Genomic DNA, 19,840 nt, shown 5'->3' with positions numbered 1-19,840 from the left:
TTATAGTTGTAACCTAGATTCCTGATCATGATAGTGGATGGAAACATAAATAGAATTGCTTCTTGGAAACTAGTGATTGATAGATTTATGGAGAAACTTCAATTTTTGGAGGGAAAAATTACTTTTCTATTCGAGGTTGGTTAACCCTTACCAAGGTTGTAATAAGTAGCTTGGCTATATATTACATGTCAGGGGCTTGATGTAATTATCAAGATGTTGGAATCTTCGCGGGCCAAACTTTTTTTGGGTCTAGATATTGGTGAAAAAAGTTACATTAGATTGCTTAGAATCGTGTTTTATTTTCTATGGAAGCTTGAGGTCTTGGTATTAGTAGCTTGTCTTCTTATAACCATGCTTTATTATTTAAATGACATTGATGTTTTTTTAAAACAAAATCCGATTTGTTTATAGGCTAGAGTTATCTTAGGTATACATGGTGTTAGAATGGTTGAGGTTAGACCCTCGAATCCTTTTGGTGGTCTAATCCCTTGGGTCAATAATTACAAAGCTATGGATCATCTAAAGGAGAAAGGCATTAACTTGGTAGATGATTTCCATGTTAATGTAGGAGACGAGTTGAATACTCGATTTTGGCTAGATACTTTGTTGGATGAGTTACTTTTAATGATTACTTCCCTAGACTTTTTGTGTTACAACATGATCCTTATGCTCTTATTGCATATGAGTATTCTAGATAAAGGATTTTGAAGGCATTTGGGAGGGAACATAAAAGTTATGTGCTAAGCTTGACAAGGTGATTATGTTGGATGTCCCAGATTGTTACATTTAGGATTTAGAGATTTATGGGTGTTTCTCGATTTCATCTACAAGAACTTTTTTGGATTCTTTTTTGTTAGGATCAGCTCTAATTTGTACCGGGTGGAATAATTTAATTCCTAGAAAAGTGAATGTTTACTTTGGAGGCTTGTTAATGATAGGATTTCGTCTCTTTTACGACTTTAAGACAAAGGAATTGATCTCGATTTAGTTCTTTGTTCGGTGTGTTCTCGAACGGGCTAGTCTTCTAAACATCTTTTTCTTCGTGCACGTTATTGGCTCCAATTTGGAATATGATTGCTTTGTGGTGGGGGGAGGGGGTGCTCCGACCCCGGATTCCCTTTTAGTGCATTCTTTATTGATTTGTGATGATTATATAGTCCGTGATGCGAAGACTAAGAATAATTTTCATGCACTGATCATAGGAGTTGCATTTTGGAGCATTTGGCATTTTCATAATAATCTTGTCTTTGGAAAGATAAACCCTAGAAAATATGAAATTTTTTATAACACTCATTATTTTTCCTACTTTTGGATTAGCAATAGGCATAGCAAATATTGATTATCTTGGGATTGTTGGTTGTCTTTTCCCAAAATGGCTTGTACTTCTATGTAATTTTTTCTAGGTTCTTGTTAGTGGGTTTTTAATAAATTTCATCTTTCAGTTCAAAAAAAAAGTTATTTCTAAAGCTCCAAATGGCTCACCACATCGTAAGAAAAACAACCTTCAAAAACTCTTTCAAAGAAGCCTGCAAAACTAAAATAAAGAAATCTGGAAATTCAATATTCATAATAAGTCAGCATGGGGATGGAAATACTCCACCATCCAGCTACTTGATAAGAGCACTAGCAATAGGGCAACAAAAAATAAAGTGGGAGACTTTTTCAACACCATTATCACAATCCGGATACAAAAAATAAGGAATATCTAACCCCGTTCTATCTAAATAACACCTGCAAGGAAGTTTGTCTAAACTCAAATACCAAGCTAGAACATTAACTTTGACCGGAACTAAGCCGACCATCTAGTAGGAATGGGAGACAACACCAGTACATGCTTATCAATGAAAGCACAAATAGACACAATCTAATAGTCTCCCGGACCATCCAAAGACCAAACCCATCGTGGAGTGTAGAAGACGAGACAGAACACAATAGAGCAATGAGATCATCCTTTCCAAGTTCACTTGAGTAGCCAACACATCTAACTTAATGAGAACAAAGTTGTTCCATTTAGTTGGAATATCCCTTACAACCAAAGTATCGCAACAATAAATTATTGTCATGAAGCAACGGAATAAATTCTTGTAACATCCAACTCCCCTTTCTATTTATCATTTTGGTTAGAATGGATGGATATCACTTAGCTCGGTCCAATGTTCCATCCTCGACCCTACCCGTTGGAATTCAAAGCAAACAACTAGGCAAATAGTGAGCCCAGATGCATTCAAAAATGATATTTTATTTGCTCAAGTATTAAGTAAAAATCCTTGAAATCTTTTTGTAAACTTCTCAATGACCACCTTCCATCCTTTTACATGAGTTATGTTTATACCTATATGTAATCTAAGGCAAACATAGGAGGACGTAATGTAGCACAACCAATAAGCGTTGCATGATTCTCAACCTCCTCAAATTTGACCATGATGCCAATTAACTTACTTTTTTGTAAATTAATCTTTAAACTGGATGCTAGATAAAAGCATCTAAGAACTCGAATAATGCTCATAGTGTTTTCAAGAATCCACTTAGTGGTAAAAATCGCATAATCTCTATAAAAAGACAGATAATTAAACATTTGTTACCTACTTTTGCACAATGAAAAACTCCATGCGAGATCTCGTCTTGCATAGAAATATGGAGGTCGCACATAACAATGATAAATGGAAAATGAGATAAAGGATCTCCTTAGTGAAAAGCCCTTTGATTTGTAATTTTTCTTGTTGGAGAACCATTGACAAGAATTGAAGACATGGAAGACTCAAGACTATCCCTATTCCAACCCCTTAATATCCAGCCAAACCCTTTTAATTTGAAACATTTCATCCAAGAATTCCAAAGAAAAATAATCTAGGTCTTAGATCAACAACTTCTTTAGACGCTCTTTATACCAACCCAAACTCCGTATAACATCAAAGGACTATCTGAAATTTCACAAACATTTGATATACAAGGATTGCTCACTACTAACCGCTTCTTCAATCACAACAAATAGCCAATTAGCCAAAAGTTTACAAATAATAATATATTGGCATCATATAAGGGTGGTTGGCTTATAATCCTTTATATACTTTGGTGATGTTTGTTTCGCAAAATATTTTTTGAAGGAATGTAATCTGTCAAAAGAATTGGAATTTGAAGGAATTGGAATCTGAATGTACTAGAAGCTGAAATGCGTTTGGAGGACAAGGAATGAAATCAGTTTTCTGTTTAGTTTGCTGAATTTACAAAGGAATTAGAAAATAAATTTTATAATATGACGACAATAAACGTACATAGCATGTAAAGAAAATTGTTCATACTTCACACAAAGAAACTAGAGATGTAGTAAGCAGCACAAATGTTAAAAAATTATGCTATTTTCTATCAGACAAAGATGAATCACATATTACAAATATATAAAAAAAATGGTTGAACACAGTTAATTGCAGAAAAATTGAACATGAGATGTTTACCTGTAAACGAAGATGATAGATACACCAAAGCAGTAGAAGAATGATGAGCCAGAGATGAAATACGGCAGTAATTGTAGAAAAGATATGATCGATAGATGATTTTTTTTTTGCCAAATACCGATTGGAGAAAAATATAATCGATAGAAGAAGGTAACCGTAGAAAAGATATGAAAAATCACATAGTTTATTTTGTTTTACTACAACCGCATATATATGGGAGGATAATTGTGTTTAAAAAAAAAAAAAAAAAAAAAAAAAAAAAAAAAAACTAACAGAATGTGGATTCCTTATAGACAGAGAATGAATGGGAAATCTTTCATACACGGAATTAAAAAGTAATTATGGAAATCATATTCCATTCCTTCTGTTAGCCAAACACGTTTTGTATTGGATTTTAGTTTCCAATTCCTTTCAATTCCTTAGGAATCAAACGAAACAAACGACCCCTTAGGATCTTGAATTTTAGGAAGGAGACAAAACAAAACAACAAATTACACCCTTCACGAAAGAGACTAATATCTTGGAGAGCCACATTACCATTTTTACAACATCCTCTTCAAGGATGTCAAATACTTTTAAAGAATGCAAAGGGTACCCGTCCAGACCTAACATTTCTCGTTCCCGTAATCTCATATCGTTTATTAGTTTCCATTCTTGTTAACATATCTTTAATAGAATAAATATAATATAGCTTATATCTTTTAAATAATTTAGAATGTTGTGATGGACAAACCCATATATAAATGGCGGATTTTTTTCAGCAAAATAATAAAGAATTCATTTTTTACGCATTTAAGATCAATAGCCTACTCTCCATCGATCTCACGAATAGGATGCTATTCTTCTTTCCAATTAATGACTCCGTGAAAAAAAATTGAGAGTTTTTGTCACCTTCAATTCACCATCAAACCTTAATTTGCCTGTAAATCCAAAGATTCAAAGCATTCAATATAACCAAATGTTTGATATATTTAATACGGATTGAGACTCAAAACCCATTCTTACTCTTCAAACAAAACATCGTATCAATAAAATCAGCTTGGTCTTGGACTAATTACAACAGTATATATATAAATCAATTTTTAAACTTGTCATTAATATCAAAGATTTTGATAGATTGATGTTTAGATGTGCACAAGCCCATTTGCCATGTATGGTACATTTATTCTAAATTTCTTATTTCTTATGATCAGAATAATCAAAAGATCAAAAAAACATACATACAAAGAAAAGCATGCAACGAGTTATTTCTCATGGCCAGAATAATCAAATTAGTAAGACTGTTCATCAAAGTGTGACATATAACAAAAGAGTAAATCTAAATTCTAATACTCCAATACTATTTGTTAGAGGAAAACACAAATGGCTCCATGAACATTGAAGTATATACTCATGTTCCAGTGCATTCTAAAACACTACATGTTAGTTTGTCTGGTGTGTATGCATCAATTCCTCAAAATCAGTAAGAGCTTGCTGCATAGCATGCACGATCATTTTCTTTATCTGCTTCACAGAAAAGATACAATCTTGTTCAATTTACTAGAAAGTATGATAAAAAGTTAGTGTTGTAATGCGTTAAAAATTATGTCTCACCTCTAGTTTGTCTTCTTTGGCCTTGTGACCTCTTGGAAGCTTTCGGAACTCGTGTGTTAATCGGATGCATTCCTGTATGTTTTCTGGAGAAACAAAGTCAACTGCAACTTTCGTACATGACTGCAAGAACATAAATGTAAAGCTAATGTGATTTAAATAAATGTTTATCTTATCATATTGTTCAAAATAGCAGCAATTTTATATCAATTTAGTGTAAAAATTATTATTTCATAGTTGATTTCAATAACGGAAGGGAAATCTACTCTAATAAATAAATATCATTTTTGCCATATATCAATCTCTTAATCTTATTCTAATAAATAAATATCTATTTTGTCATATGTCAATCTCTTATGATTTTTGATACTTGTCATTTTGTGATATCTTTAAAATAAATAATATCGACATGTCAATTTGGTTTTTTCAATTTTTGAAACTAATAAGCCACATAAGACTTATACTTATATATGTAAAGTATTAAAAATAATATTAAATGTGATAGTAAATTGCAATGAAATGTTCCTTATTTCGAAAATTTTGCTTTAAAAAATATGTAATGTTTACCCTTTGATATTTAATCTTTTTTAATCAACCTGCGTAATATACTGGTCTCACACCTAGTTCAACAAAATAAGTTAAAAACTTGAGATAGATGATTAACGAACTTTGGTAAAACACACGAAATAAAACTTATGAAAAACTTGAAACAAAAAACTATAAAATCGGAGCATAGTATTTAACGTGCGTCCACGGGCGAACAAAAGAGAGAAATGATTTTATTTACTTCCAAAAACAATTACAATTACTCACAAATGTTTCACCTCACATGAGCTCTAATTCAAGTGTACTCACGCACATGTATATGCGCAAAGCATAATGACGGAGGTATGCTCCTATATGTGCCTATTTATAGGCAAGCATTAGAAACCCTAATTATGGTGGGCCAGACCTATCCATAATTATCCCATGAAGGGGACACCATAATTATCCCATGAAGGGGACACCATAATTGTCCGACACCATAATTTTCAATCAATCATGGGACACCATGCAACTGCTTTTAGAACCTTCATTCTTGAAGGATGTACATGGTGACCTCACATTCACATAGGAGCACATCATGCATGCCTCGTCGCTCCTCATAGGAGAGCATTCTCCTTGAGCACTCGACAAATCGAGTATGGTAAAAAGGTAAACTTTCTTCAATCATGAACTTTTCCATCTTCCCATTGTGGGCCAAATTTCATCGACTAACAATACAATTTACATGGTTTTAAAGCGTCGTATTTTCACCTTCCTTTAAGAAGAGGCCACATTTCTTCGCAATGCTCAACATTTCACATAAGCCATATTGTTGCCAAATCGACAACCTTCTTTTTGTAGCTAAAACTTTGACAACCATCAGATTTTTTGTCGAAACTCCAACACCAACGGAAGATTGTGATTGACCACATTCGTATGCCATTGCTAGCAAGAAGTTAATAAATCAAGTGAGCAATGAGAAAGATTGTGTTCTGAGATATTAGAGAGTGTTTTTGAGTGGTGTAAGAAAGCTAACATCAAATACCTATTTATACTAGAAAATGAGGTGCAAAAGGGTCATTTTTGGAAGAAAAAAACAATTATAAAATGGATATATGCAGGGGCAAGGCAATTCTATGTGGGTGCCGATAGTGGCACCGACAACACCCTTTTTTCTGTACGAACTGCAAAAACTTTTGAAAATTTTTTTCTACTATTTTGTCACTACTTAAAAAAATGTACAAGTACATAAAAGAAAATGTACCACTATAGGCGAATTTTTTTTCCCGGTTTCACACCTAGTAAGAGATCCTATGTCTTGTACGCCCCTGGCTATACGACTGATTGGCACAAAAAAATCTCTATCCCCCAAATCATATTCAAAGCCGGTTCCAAATCAATTTAACGACTATAACCTTCAACGAGTATAAATTCTCAACTCAGCACTAAACCGGAGCGTATTCCATCAAACCAGTTTCAATGTCCAAATCGATTTTTTTTGTACATCTCTAGTTACTTATGGGTTTCAACATAGTGGGTTATATAGGTTCATGCCTAGGCTTAACCAGACCCGAATTTAAGCTACATTGATCAAACCCAGAACCCAGTCCATGCCAAATGACTAACCCGTTTTTCTACACAACTACTATGAATGTCACGACATCTTATATTGTCGAAAAAACTTTGTTTAAACTATGTTTAGATATAGGGGGTGATCGCATCATGCCCAAATTCTAATAAGACAAATAATGGAGTTTAAAAGATTTGAAAAAGAATCCATCATGTAGACATCCGCAAAAAGACCTTTGATGACTTTATTCAAATTACAATTGGAATTTTAGAAATAGAACAAGAAAAATATATATTATTTTTATAAGAAATAGAACAAATATATATATATATATATATATATATATATATATATATATATATAGAGAGAGAGAGAGAGAGAGAGAGAGAGAGAGAGAGAGAAGTAGGTTCATGCAAAAACATAAATATATTGCAAAAACACGAAAACAGATTTTATCTTATAAAAATTAAACACATGTACTATAAAAAATAAATTTATTAGCAATAAATTAAAGATAATAAGTTTACATTGGATTGTGTTATGATAATATATATTTAAAAACGTTTTTAATAATTACTTTTTTTTCACGTCCTTAACCGTTTTTAAATTCACGTTTTCATAATAAAAATGTCAAAAATCATACTTTGCTATATGACACAATTTCTCATCTATTATCGATTACCATCATGTATTTCAAAGTTTGGATGAATTATTGTCCAAAAAGATAATGTTGAGGTGGCACAATCTCATAGGTTTTTCTTGTTTTCGCGTTTTGGCAAATTATTTGCATTTTCGCATGAACTCTCCCCTATATATATAGGTTTTTCAAGAGCTTTTATTAGGTTTAATATTTTTAACTTGTAAATAAAAAATTATTAATTATAAATAAATAATTTATAAAGTAGGTTTATAATATATATATATATATATATATATATATATATATATATATATATATATATTGATTCTATGTATAATATAAACAAATTCATTTCATGTTTTGCATTTCAACCAACATGTCACCGAATTGAATGCATCCCCCCATTACGATTATATAGTCCATTCTATTCTATCCGATTTTCAATGCAAACGAACACACTCTCTTCAAACTTATATGCTCAATATAAAATTATAATTATATTCTTAAAGCTTTACATATTCCATTTGGGAAATATTAATGAAAGGAAAGAAAGCAATTAGATGCACTTTTTGGCTAGTTATGACAAATACTTTATTTTTCCAAGAACTGAGAATCAAGAACAAAAGAATACCCTCATTCTGATTTTTTTCAGCTTCATTCTAGTTTGGCCAAGTGGTTTCAATGTTCAGGCCAATTTGTGCAACTTGCAATGTGCACCCGCTACAAGGTTGCTAAAATTCTAAAAAGTTTTTTCCCCTTACGGGTATGGAACCTTCACTTGGATATAATCCATTCATCACAAAATAGGAACTTAACGCATTATTGCATACATTATAAAGTTTGTTTCCTTGTTATGCCACTAAACCTCCCCTCTTATTATTGTATCATTGCAATACATTAGAAACGGGTGTTGCAATGGAAGCATTAATCTTGGAAGTTTGAAAGAGAAAGAAAGGTGTAAAAGTAAAAGGACATCAAGATGTGATTCGATAGGAGTGTGAAAGAAAATTGAACCAGTCAGAGAAAATGCAAATGAGGGGAATTTTTGGAAGAAAACTAAAAACACACATTTTTAGAGGATGGCATTATTAGACATAGGGTTTTTTCTGTAAGCATAGAAACTCAAATTTCCCATGCTTACGAGAAGTTACAAGACTTAAAAGAATGGCACAAATAAAGCCTATTTTTTATATTATTTATTTGTTTTTAAGTAGCAATGGATGTCTATTGCCCAACCATTTAGCATATTATTTACACCATATTCCTTGTTTCCAAATTTCCATAACCAGAATGGATATTAATGTGTTTAACCATTAAATTTTTTAAATTTCGTACTCTTTAAAACTGATATATGTTTAAAAAGGGGAAAACAAAAAAAATGATTAAAAAAATAATACAAATGGAAAAAGGAACTTACTTTGAGATTTCGGACTTGGTGTGGACATCCAGCAGGAATAAAAACTGCCTCTCCCACCCGTTGTTCAAAACTCCACGGTTCTATACCTAAACATAAAATTTTATATGAATTAAAGTCCTATTAAATGATCAAGGGTAATCTCGTAAATACCAACCATATTCCTCTTTTAGTTTCCTTTTATGCTCCAAGGTCAAGTAAAAAGCCTGATCATGAATAGGGTGATAAACCTACATAAACCATTAATTATTAACTAATTACCTCATAACCACAAATTACAGAAGGTCAAGAAATGTAAAAATACCTTATTAACAGGACAACAATATGTATGCCTAAATTCTTTCGAGTGTTTCAATAAATACTCTTCTAAAATCTTCACATCTTCCCTTCTAAATATGTCCCAAAGAGCACCACCTTTGTCCTCCGTATCCTCTTGTGGATGAGGATAACAATCATATAAATCACATTCAACAAGACTTCCGTTCTTCTCTCTTTCGTCTTGAATTTTGTGTCTTCTTTTTAATTTTTGAATTGCTAATTGTTGTTCGTCACTAATCGATACTTTCGTGGCATGTGTTAATATATTCACCTGAATGCAGAAAATAACAACATACTTTCATTAATTTTATGTATCTAAGCATCCTACTTATATTTCTTTCTATCACAATATCATACTTTGAAAAATCTATCCAATTATAACATTCTACTTCCAATTTTATTACTATTAGACCATTATATTTTGAAAACTCTAGTCGTAAAAAATATTACTTATTTGGATGGTATTGCTAAAAATAAGGTGTATTTTTTAAAGCACTATGGTGGGACATAAAGACATGAACGAATGCAAGAAAGAACAATGTACTTTCATCTATTTGTGCATTATAGTCCTACTTTCTTTTCGTTCTATTACAACATTGTACTTTTGATCTTTTTTTTTAATTAAGTCGATACGCTTTGAAAAATCTACCAAATTAGCCCATTATACTTCGAATTTGTTCTTATATAGTTAATTATATTTTGAAAAAATCTACCGAGTTATAGCAATGAAAGAAAGAAATGAAAGTAGGATGATATGATAATACCGCATCCGACATATCACAATGAAGCTTGGTGACAGAATCCCCTCTTCCAAGTTCTTGGGCCATTCCATAAGCAATATATGTTTTGGGGCCCAAATCTGGTTTTAAAACATCAGGTGGCAACTTCACAGCAAGATTTAGAAAACCAGTTTTTGGATCAGTGTAGTCTCGAAAAGGTAATGCACTTATGAACTCATCACAATGACGTGGCAAAAGGTCCTCAAATTTATCGGATGGAGGCCAATCCTTTAGCTTCAGCATCTCTGGCCATGAATTTAAATATTGTCTTCCTTCTGTGTAACCTTTGAAAAATTTCTTAGTACTAATTTCAACCTGCATATTATTTGAGAAAAAAAAAAAAAAAAAACAGAGCTTTAAAAGGTGATGCACTTTCATTGTTATCGTTATGTGAAAGATTAAAAATAAAAAAAATCAAAATGTGATGTTAAAATACAGGAAAGCACACACAATTTCACCTTTTAGAACAATCGTTGATTTTGTTACCATGTGTTTGACATCAAGATAACATAAATGATAGCACACACAATTTCTTCATTTTATCGATTTAGCCACTGAACTATTATATTCTTATCAGTTTAGACACTAAACTATTACTTTTTCTTGATTTAGCCACTGAACTATTTTTTTTTATTATCGATTTGGCCCCTAAACTATAATCATAATAAGGGCTAATCACTAAAATGACCAAAAATGAGAAGTTCTTATCACAAAATTACCACCTTTAGAACATTTATCGCAAATGAGCACCTTTTTTGTGATATTGCTTTTATCATTGTTCCCCATTACAAAAATCATTAGAAAATTCACGGAGTTATATATATATATATATATATATATATATATATATATATATATATATATATATATATATATATATATATATATATATATATATATATATATATATTCACGAAAACGATGTTATTTCGCAAAAAGAAAAATGATTTCCTTTTTGCAGAAAAAAAAAAGGAATTGCGCAAAATATGTGGTCATTTTGTAATAAATGTTCAAAAGATCCGCATTTTGTGATATGACCCTCTCATTTTTGGTCATTTTCATGATTACCCCTTATGAGTTATAACAACAAGAAACAATATTTTAGTTACAAAAGCCAAAATTACCTCACAACCAGCCAAGCAATCAATAGTCTTCACCTTCGACATCTTTAAACGGACACTTTCATCCACATGTTCACCCAATGCACGCCACATCACCATCGGGTCCCAGCTTAAACCACTTGTCTCCTCTAAAACCTCCCTCACAGTCACAGGTTCACCTTTAGCAAAGTGGTCACGAAAGCGGACAATCTCCTCACTCCTTTTCACATCTTTCGATGAAGGGCAATATAGGTAATTCCCATTCGACCCTTCCCTATTACCCACCCTAAAATACATATCACTATCACCACCATTTTCCAATAATCCAACATTTGGTTGATCAACTTTGAAATTATTCAATATATATTCCGCTCTTTTCTCCAAATTTTCAATCCAGTTTTCTTCTAAGATCCGTTTGAGCTCCAATAAAGAATCACCACATCCGCCATTTTCTTTTGGAGCACAAAATATGTTTCCATTATCTTCAGCTACCCATTTTGTGATAGAACTTGATTCTTTAGTTGAAATATATTCATGACAAGTGTCGAGTAATGGGTAGCCACCATGGATGTAATCAGAACCTCTATGTAAATACCCAAAAGTTACTTTTTCATCAAGAAGATTGTTGTTGCGAATTTCATGGCAGCATGTAAGGCAAAGTTCATATGAACAGTTTGAACAACTTCTGTGAAGATTAACGATTGATGTTGAGCAATGATCACTGTTCCAAACAAAAAAAAAGGCCAATAGGAAAAAGATAATAAGGTGATTATGGATATATGAAATGTTATTTATGAGAAAATTACCAAAATATGCGTTCATCATTGGAACAGTTAGTTTGCTGGATTTGTATTGAAGATTGAGGTACCCCTACATGAAGAGAAAGTTTTTGCATAAAAAAAATTAGCCGGGACTGAGTTTGTGACATTTGGTAAACCACATGGACTATTTTTGTAATTTTGTCATTATAGTGTTATGCTTTTGTTTCTTCATGTTACATTGTTATTAATTATAGCAATGTAATCCAAATTAAAAAAAACAATTTCACTGCTATAATTGGTAGATTTTTCGAGGGCTAATTACTAAAATGACCAACTTTTGAATTGTTTGCGGAAACACTTTATCGGTGGTCCCCGCTAATATTATTCAAAAAAAATAGATTTTTTTTTTCACGAAAATGACCATCATTGTTGTGGAAAAAGTCGTGATTCTATTTTAAATTCTGTAGATATTTCAAATTACAATGTTTTAATAAAAAAAAAAAGTTGAAAGTACAATGCTACAACAAAAATAAATGAAAGAACGATATTATAATGCACAAATAGAGGAAAGTGTGTTGCTAATTCTTACATTTAACCCTAAATTAAATTCCAAATAAGGTAAGAGGGTGGTTTTCTTTTAAACAAACCTTGAGCAAATGCTTCAATGGCTATCTCCTCCATTTGTTCTTCACGAATTTGTTTTATAAACGGAAGGAGAGAGTTGATTAGATAGTGAAGATACTGCAACTTCACATCATCATCAAATTCTATTTTTGGCATCTGTTTTTCATTTGTATCAATAGTAAGTGATTTGATAATTTAATTTTTTCAATATGTAGAACATCTCACAAACCTTAATATTCGAGTTTAAGCACAAGTTGCAATTGCAGTTTCCACGACAAAATGGGCATATCTCTTCAATGTCTTCTTCTGACAATTGAGGATACCTAAATATTCAAGAAAACACATTTTTTTAATCAAGAAATGTTTTTTTTTATCATTTCTTGAAAGGGTGATTTCGTGATTTACCATTGCTTGATGCAGTGGACACAGTAGAGTTTTTCTTTACACTTGGAACAAGGAATAAACTTTATTCTATCATTTCTCTTACATTGGTGACACTTCAAAGGTTCCTTTCCACTTTTATGATCCAGCTGGAAATCACATTCGTGAATTTTAAAAAAAATGCCACGTGGATATATGGATGGGATTGAAGTGCTAGTGTCTACCTTCATGGTATTAGACCTTCGTGATGAAGATGGAATGTATTCATAATAATCATCATCTTCTTCCTCGCTATCATCCTCATCAGAATCACAGATATCAGGGGCACTGTCGTAATTTGGCATAATGTTCTTTCCATGAAAAGCTTTAGTTTTGATCCATGGAGTGTCTTTCTTGATAGGAGTTCTTGTCCTCTTCAGTGATGAAACTTTGTAACTTCGTTTTTGAGGATCAATGAGGGATTGAAGCTTTCTCTTTCTTCCATATTGAAGAAAGTTGCAGACTTTTTGCTTCGTATTGATTTCATTAGTAGAATATTTACTCACCTGAGTTTCGTTAGGAATTAGCACCTCCATCTTCACTGTCAAAACATAAATTAAAGAGAAACGGTTCTTCAAAGTTCAAAAACTTGAATTAGAATGTCAAATGATCCATTCTAAACTACAGATTTCTTAAAATTGTGGAAAGAATTGTTAATTGCATTAACACTTTGGAAGCCGAGGGAGCACGAATGGATCACAGCAGATACCACAATAAGAACTAAATTCGGAATAAACTCAGGTCAAATTCACCGATTCATAAAATCAGAAAGCTCACATGTATCTATAATCAGCAGAAACAAAATTGAAAATCCCTAATTGCAAAGACATGAAACTTCACAATGAAAACGAAGAAAGCTCACCGAATCCGTTGATGTTAGCTCCGAAAATCACGAAAAACAGGGAAAAAGAATCATCAATGGTGGCAATGATTCTGGATTCGTTTAAATGGAATAAGATTTGATTCGTTGGTTGGGAAGATTGGAGTGAAGATATGGACACAAATCAGAGATAGAAACGAAACTGTAATGGAGATCTTTAATTATGAGCGAGAACGTTGTGGGTATGCTGGAAACAGAGGATGGAAACCGGTGGGCGTTTATGTGTTTCTATAATTCTATGTTCTGTTGCCTTTTTACTTTTTCCACATTTACCCATACAAAATATTCATATTCAAAGAGGGTATCCATTCATTTAACTCATTCATAAACACGTGGATTTGGGATATATGTTGAGCACGTTTGTTTTTCGGATTTTATAACCGTAGGGAGTTTTTAACAAAAATAGGATTATTGGAAAAAGTATTTATTGATTTAGCAAAAATATTTATCTAACTATTTTTTTTCCTTCTATTTTTTAGTTTTTCGGTTTTCTTTTAAAATTTTAAATATCAGATTTTTTTAGTGAAGAGTATCTTTACTTCTTTTGTATATCCCTTTTTATTTCAAATTTCGCACGGCACTCTTCATAATTTCCATCTCCATTTACTTTGAATTCATTCAATCACTCATAATAATTATTACTTTGTTGAAATTCAATTAAAAATAGTAATTCAAAAAATTATTCACATGCATTAGGCCTGAACATGGATCGGTTTTAACCTAAAACCAAACTATCAGTTTTAAAAAAATTTGAACCCAACCCAAAACCGATGGATTCAATTTTTTGGTTTTTCGGTTTCTCTGGGTTTGGTTTCGGGTTTAATCAGTTTTAAAACTGCAAACTTTAAACTTTATAACCAAGCACCATCCATGGAATTATTAGGTTTGGATCAACCCATATCTAGTGAATGGATTAACCCATATTAACCCATATCCAATGAATTCATTATATAGAAGAAGATATTAAGGTGAGTTTGGTCCCAGCTTCGATGCGGGACAACTCTAATATGATATTTAAAAGGCATCACTTAAGCTCTCCTTTATACAATCTTATTTACTAAGAAGTTTTGTTACAACATCGATGTGGGATAGTTTTAGGATACTAGAAAAATAAATTTGCCAAGTACACTCGACAAGATTCAAACCTTGATCTTTTGTGTATACAAGACAACGGCTTACCAAGCCACCAAGAAGCACGAAAACGAACCAATTAAAACACGACACGACACGACAAAGATAATATTATATAACTATTAGTGTATTTCATTCATACTTAAAGATATATAACACGACAAACACGAAAAACCCGACAACCACATGCTTAATCGTGTCAATTTCGTGTCAATTTATGAGCACGAACACGACACGACATCGCGTTTTTTTAATCTTGACACGAACACGAATTCGAATTTTGATTTCGTCCCAATTTCGTTTTGTTTCATGTATTTTTGTCGTGTCGTGTAATAAATTGACACCCTTACATAAAATACAAAAAAAAAATTACAAATGATAAAATTGTAAGAGATTGGTTACTACTTGATGAAATTTTTCATCAGATTAACGAATTCGAGTTTTAGATAATCTCTGTATATAATTTTTATATTATTTTTCTTTTAATTTAATTTAATAAAATATCTATTATTATAAGTGATTGAATGAATTAAAGAGTTTAATTGATTTTAAATGGAGATAGAATTCATAAACGAGTCTCATGAGAAATTTGAAATAAAAAAGGGATATACAAATATAAATGATACTCTTTAGTAAACAAACTTAAAAAATAAATAAATAAATAAATAATTAATTAAAAAAAATTAAAAAATAAAAATAATAATAATAATAATAATAATAATAATAATTTGGTAAATATTATTAAAACTACATTAGATTGGTAATTCTTTTTTCATTAACCCTATTTTAGTCAAAAAAATCTATATTACAAGAGGTACTATGGACACTATGATACAACAGTAAACACAATATCGACCGGTGACTAATGGTAAGGTGTCCATTCCATGCGACAAAGCTTCACCGCATCCAATTTTTCTTCCTTTACCAATACATCTCCAACATCGACTATTTTTTATTTAATTTTTCAAATTAATCATTATAAATATCATAGTACCAAATACTTTATTCCACACAGCCACTATACTTTTTAGTGCTATACTACATTTCTACTATCAAAATGAATCCAAACAATCATTCCACAAAAATCACCCCATGATCCGGCCAGAAGAAATCACGCACAATTAGCTCAACAACTCATATTTTAAATATTTTTGTTGTCGATTAGTCTCTTTACCGACCACAACTTAATGCATTTATTCTTTCACCCCCAACCCCAACAATTTCATCATCAACAAATACCACAATATTACTCTATGCCACCCATTAGTCCAACATATTTTCACAATTTTTCGGCTCTACCCAAATACATTCCGGGAAGCAAACCCCCAATCAAGTCGAAAATCGAATTTGTTCGAGAATGAAACCCGAACTCGAACTTGAACCGGTACCATCCGACCCGAAAAGAAAAAGAAAGGGAAAAACCTTGGGAAAAAAAGGTAGCCCCTCGACAATGGGCACCAGAAGAAGAGAAAATATTAGATGAATCATGGATCAACATTTCTGAGGATCCCGTGTACGAAAATGTGCATGCGCAAGAACATTTTTGGTGATGCATTACAGAGCGGTTTCACAATGAAATGAGTCTTGACGAGTATCGTACAAAGTACCAATGTACAATCAAGTTTCATGAAATGAATAAGACAATTACAAAGTTCAACGAGGTGTACAACAACTTGATTACCCAAAGAAAAAGTGGACAAAGCAGTACAAAAATTTTCAAGACGACACTTGAAATGTTTAAAATCGACAATAGTGGAAGGGCGTTCACATTTATCAAAAATATTCAATAATAGTTATCAAAACATAACATATCCCAAGATCACAAAATCAAATCCATTCTCTAGTGTGTATGGGTCACGTCGGCGTCTTCCCACGATCCTCGCTAGTACCTGAAACACATAACACAACAACTGTAAGCATAAATGCTTAGTGAGTTCCCCAAAATACCATATACAACACATACGCCACTCGAGGCTACGGTACAACCCTCTGGTCGATGTATCTCAGTGGGACCCTCCAGTTCTGTAGCTCGTTGGGCCCTCCCGCCCGGTCTGAATCGTTGGACCCTCTGGTCCGGTCTGTATCGTTGGACCTTCCAATCCGGTCTATACAATCATATAACATGCAAATATCACATAGCACATAGATTCACATAATCTCATACATAACACATAAGACCCTCCGGTCCACATAAATACCACTCTAGGTAACGTATAGTGAGAAGATGCACCTCGTGTAGTTTGGTAACTCGTAAATCTCAGAAATCCGGTCCACATAAATACCCCTTACGTCGTGCGTACTGGGATTACGCCCAATGTAATACCCAGTTTCCTTATCCATCTCATTCAGGTCTTAATCGGTTAAGGCTTGCATCTAAAATTCAGATCTGACTCCTATAATGTGACTTAATCCATAGAGTTGAAGCCTTTAAGCCTTTGCATGGCTGTAAAGGTCACTTTGCTCTCAAAACACCTTTCCTCTTTCCATAATGAGACTATAACTCATGCATGACACAAGATCCACGTCCAAGATTGGATTTTTATGAATCCTCAACACAATATACATTAGAAAAGGTCAGATCTAAGCTCATGGAGACTCTTTACACACAAAGTCTCCAACTTTGAACCAAAAACCCTAAAAATGGTCCAAAAAGCAAAACTTATGAAGAACAAGGAAAGCTTTGAGCTTTTTACCTCAGAAGGGATCTCCAACCACTGTAGAACTCGGATCTACAGTTGTTCTTCAACTTCTAGCTCCAACAATGGCTCCTTCTTCTCCTTCTTCACCTTAAAAAGATAACTTCAAGCTCAAAACACACACACACAAGCTAAAGCATGGATCTCATATCTCTAAGGACTCACTCAAGGGGATAAGGTTGCTAGGGAAAAGGACTACATGTTCCTTTTATAGTGCACAAGCTAGAAATTAGGTTTTGCATCTGGGCTCACTATGCCCAGCATAACCCCTGGGTACGCCTAGTGTATCCGGGCGAGTCCGCGTTCAATTTAGGCGTGTGAGTACATACGGCGTACACCTCAGTATGCCCAACGTACTCACCAATCCACCATAGAACTTAAGGGACTAATTTGTCAACTCTCTCAAAATAGAAGGGTCATAAAGCTTACCTGGATTTTGGGCTGTTACAATTACTAGAACTAGACTTCGCCCTCGAAGTCTCATGCCGCGAACAACTCCAGATGTTGCTCCCGCATCTCCGACTCTGGCTCCCAGGTCAACTCGGATTCTCTCCGATGTTGCCACTGGACCTGAACCAGGGGCACTTCCTTGTTCCTCAGAACCTTGATCCTTCGATCCAAGATTGCGATCGGCTTCTCAGCATAATTCAGACTTGCGTCCACCTGGATATCTTCTAATGGTACCGCTGCCGACTTGTTGGCAATACACTTCCTCAACTGCGATGTGTGGAAGGTATCATGAATCTGGTCCAACTCCGCAGGTAGCTCCAAGATATACGCTACTTTGCCCACCCTCGCGATCACTCTAAACGGCCCTATATACCGAGGTCCCAGCTTGCCCCTCTCCCTGAATCGGATCACTCCTTTCCAAGGAGATACCTTCAGGAGCACGAAATCACCGACCTGAAACTCGAGTTCGGATCGTCGCCTATCCGCATAACTCTTCTGGCGACTCTGGGTGGTCAATAACCTCTGTCTGACCTACTGTATCTGCTCTGTCGCCTGAAACACTATCTCTGTACTACCCATCACACGTTGCCCTACCTCGCCCCAACAAATGGGGGTACGACACCTCCTTCCATACAACAGGTCAAAAGGTGGTGTACTAATGCTCGAGTGATGACTGTTGTTATAGGAAAACTCAGACAATGGCAAATACGTGTCCCAACTCCTGCCGAAATCCAACACACATGCCCGAAGCATGTCCTCGAGTGTCTGAATCGTCCGCTCGCTCTGCCCGTCGGTCTGTGGGTGGTATGCGGTACTAAAATGCAACCTCGTACCCAATTACTCATGAAATTTCTTCCAAAATATGGAAGTGAAACTCACATCTCAATCTAAGACAATCGAGATCGGTACTCTATGCTGCGATACCACCTCCTTCATGTACAACTCTGCTAGCCTCTCCGCAGAAGAGCTCTCACTGATGGCAAGGAAATGAGGGCTCTTCGTCAACCTGTCCACAATCACCCAAATTACATCGACACCCCTAGCAGTCCTCGGCAATTTGGTGATAAAATCCATGGTAATTTGTTCCCACTTCCACTCGGGAATCTCTAACGGCTGTAACTTACCATGCGGGCGCTGGTGCTCGGCCTTAACCTTGCGACAGGTCAAGCACCCCTCTATGAACCATGCAACATCCCTTTTCATACAGGGCCACCAATACTCCTTCTTCAGGTCCAAATACATCTTAGTGGCCCCGGGATGGATCGAGAACTTCGATCTGTGCGCCTCCTCCATCAAGATGGTACACGTTCCACCTACAAACGGTACCCAAACCCGACCCTGGAAGGTCATAAGTCCTCGACTATTAGTAACGAAATCCGATACTTGTCCGATCACTCGCTCCCTTTTTCGGTTCTCTGGTCTTCCGGCCTCTGCCTAGGCCCCACGAATGGTGTCCCACACCGGAGTCATCACTGTCAATCTCATGCAAA

The 19,840-nt window shown here is 34.1% G+C and overlaps 1 protein-coding gene across 7 annotated transcripts; it reads right to left on the bottom strand.

Annotated features, from left to right (window-relative positions):
* Nucleotides 1-4,696: 4,696 nt before the first annotated feature.
* On the bottom strand, nt 4,697-14,274 carry LOC145006561 (lysine-specific demethylase JMJ26-like). Of its 7 annotated transcripts, none has more exons than XR_013662941.1 (13): nt 14,056-14,274; nt 13,379-13,734; nt 13,179-13,303; nt 13,003-13,096; nt 12,797-12,929; nt 12,195-12,258; nt 11,413-12,109; nt 10,274-10,603; nt 9,496-9,780; nt 9,349-9,421; nt 9,195-9,280; nt 5,046-5,128; nt 4,697-4,955 (listed from the first exon to the last, which is right to left on the bottom strand). XR_013662941.1 is itself a non-coding variant. In XM_078965640.1 (13 exons), exons 2-13 carry the CDS (start codon nt 13,727-13,729, stop codon nt 4,875-4,877), a joined length of 2,442 nt encoding a protein of 813 aa, XP_078821766.1. In that variant the 5' UTR covers nt 13,730-13,734; nt 14,056-14,274; the 3' UTR covers nt 4,697-4,874. The 7 variants fall into 7 exon arrangements, 5 of the variants coding, with proteins under 5 accessions (XP_078821766.1, XP_078821768.1, XP_078821770.1 ...); XM_078965640.1 differs by having other exon boundaries at nt 4,697-4,958; nt 5,046-5,165; XM_078965642.1 differs by having other exon boundaries at nt 5,046-5,165.
* Between the last annotated feature and the right edge of the window lie 5,566 nt (nt 14,275-19,840).

Source organism: Lactuca saligna, chromosome 7 (genome assembly GCF_052625555.1).
Source record: "Lactuca saligna cultivar CGN05327 chromosome 7, ASM5262555v1, whole genome shotgun sequence".
NCBI lineage: Eukaryota > Viridiplantae > Streptophyta > Magnoliopsida > Asterales > Asteraceae > Lactuca > Lactuca saligna.
Note: the sequence above shows the minus strand (reverse complement) of the source record. Positions and strands in the feature narration are given on the sequence as shown.